This window comes from Limulus polyphemus, unplaced genomic scaffold (genome assembly GCF_000517525.1).
Source record: "Limulus polyphemus unplaced genomic scaffold, Limulus_polyphemus-2.1.2 Scaffold651, whole genome shotgun sequence".
Lineage (NCBI taxonomy): Eukaryota > Metazoa > Arthropoda > Merostomata > Xiphosura > Limulidae > Limulus > Limulus polyphemus.
The window spans coordinates 81651-83360 of NW_013666261.1; the positions used below are offsets into that span (position 1 = coordinate 81651).

At 32.6% G+C, this 1710-nt stretch overlaps 1 protein-coding gene across 1 annotated transcript in view; it reads left to right on the forward strand.

Annotated features, from left to right (window-relative positions):
• The window catches only part of LOC106459716, a 20738-nt gene that overhangs the window by 5455 nt on the left and 13573 nt on the right, over positions 1-1710 (forward strand). The window contains exon 2 of the mRNA XM_022386242.1: positions 855-913. Coding sequence (XP_022241950.1) covers positions 855-913 — 59 coding nt within the window. The remainder of the gene's footprint in view (positions 1-854; positions 914-1710) is intronic.

Below are 1710 nucleotides of genomic sequence, written 5' to 3' on the forward strand. Positions count from 1 at the left end.
ACAACTTTACGATACACTCAACTTCAACGATCGCGCTGAACAAACGCTATAACAACGAACGTGTTCAATAATACTTCTGACTGCAGATCAATTACTCACTCTCTGCACACACATTACATTACCCTTCCGCGTCACGTTGTCCCCTCTTATATATACCCGACTACCCTATCTAGTAAGTACTAGAGCATTCCTGAAAGAACAAGATAGTTCTAGAAACTAGAGGGCGCCACACAAGTCACGTGACCTCGATGACGCAACAATATGTTACAGTTAGCAACTTCTTTTAATTATATACTAAACCACATATTTAATTATTGAATACACGAAACCAAAACTTGTGAACTAGATATTTAATGTCATTGTTATTATCTTTACAATGTAAATCGTGCACTGAAAGTAATAAACATATTTTGATTTCTTGCGCTTTCTCTGACTCTGAAAATTAATAAACTATAAATAGTAGTTATCTGTATGAAAGCATATGTGAAATTTATTAAATATCTTAGTTTATATTTTTCTCACTGAACTCCAAATAACGTTAGAATACAACAGATTTTTAAATATATAGGATTTATTTCCTTACTAATGGACAGATATACTAAATTGACCATATCATCATTAGAGGATGCGTTTGAAAGTAATGGAGTAATTCATCTGATTTTTGTATATCAAAGTTGTTTGTTAAGTAATAAAAATTTGTCAAAAATTTGTTGGATATGCGTAAGCTACGGTTTAAGTTGTTGGCGTTGCCGTGAAAATTAGTCAAAACTAACCGAAAATCTTGTAAGAAAACTCTAATGGTTGTATAGAAATTTCAATGTGAATGATGGCTAAAATGTTTGCTTTGAAAACAGGATTGTTCCAGTTGTCGTTTGCAATCAGTCAGCTAACAGTATACGTGGAAGATAAAAAGGTAAGGGCATACAATCTATATGTGAGCGTTTGTTAGTGTCACTTTAAATATGCGTGGAAGAGTACGTGTAGCTATATTTAGTTTGTATGAAATAAAAATCATGCTAGAGAATATAGTTGTGAGAATATACTTGACAATGGTAATCTCAAACAATATCTGGAAAGTAACAACAAATAATATTTTTTTTATCATCTTTTCAAAGATAATATACCTCAATTTTCACCTCAAAGGTTGTTTTCTCATTATAAGGTTTGATTGAATGTGGTGATAGCTTGAGGGCATTCATTGAAGTGTTATCTCTTACTGTGTGTATTTACATACAAAATAAAGTAGAAAATACCCTTCATCAATTATCCTCCGCTTTCCTGCTTGGGATTTACCATAATTAATCCCATACCAGGAAACTAAGCCTAAGGTTGAGACTTCTTGTTTGTTTGTTAATCAGAAAGCCATACAATGGGCTATCTGTGCTTTATCCACTGCGGATATCGAACCCCAATTTTTAGCGTAATAAAGGAAGAATGAGCTTATTATAAGCAAACGAACTGGTTTTCGTCATGAAAACTGAAGAGAACTTGTTGACCTTCTCTTTGAACTAACTTTTAACAACACAAGAAAGGGATTTACTATACTAAGGACCAAAAAAGAGGGATTGACCATACTAAAGAACGTGACAGTATGGTTCATGATAAAAAAAACGTGCAACAGAGGAAGATCATTGTTGAAGGATCTTTTTGATTCATTGTGTGCTTAAATATGATATATATATATATATACACCTGGAAAAAAGTTAAGCA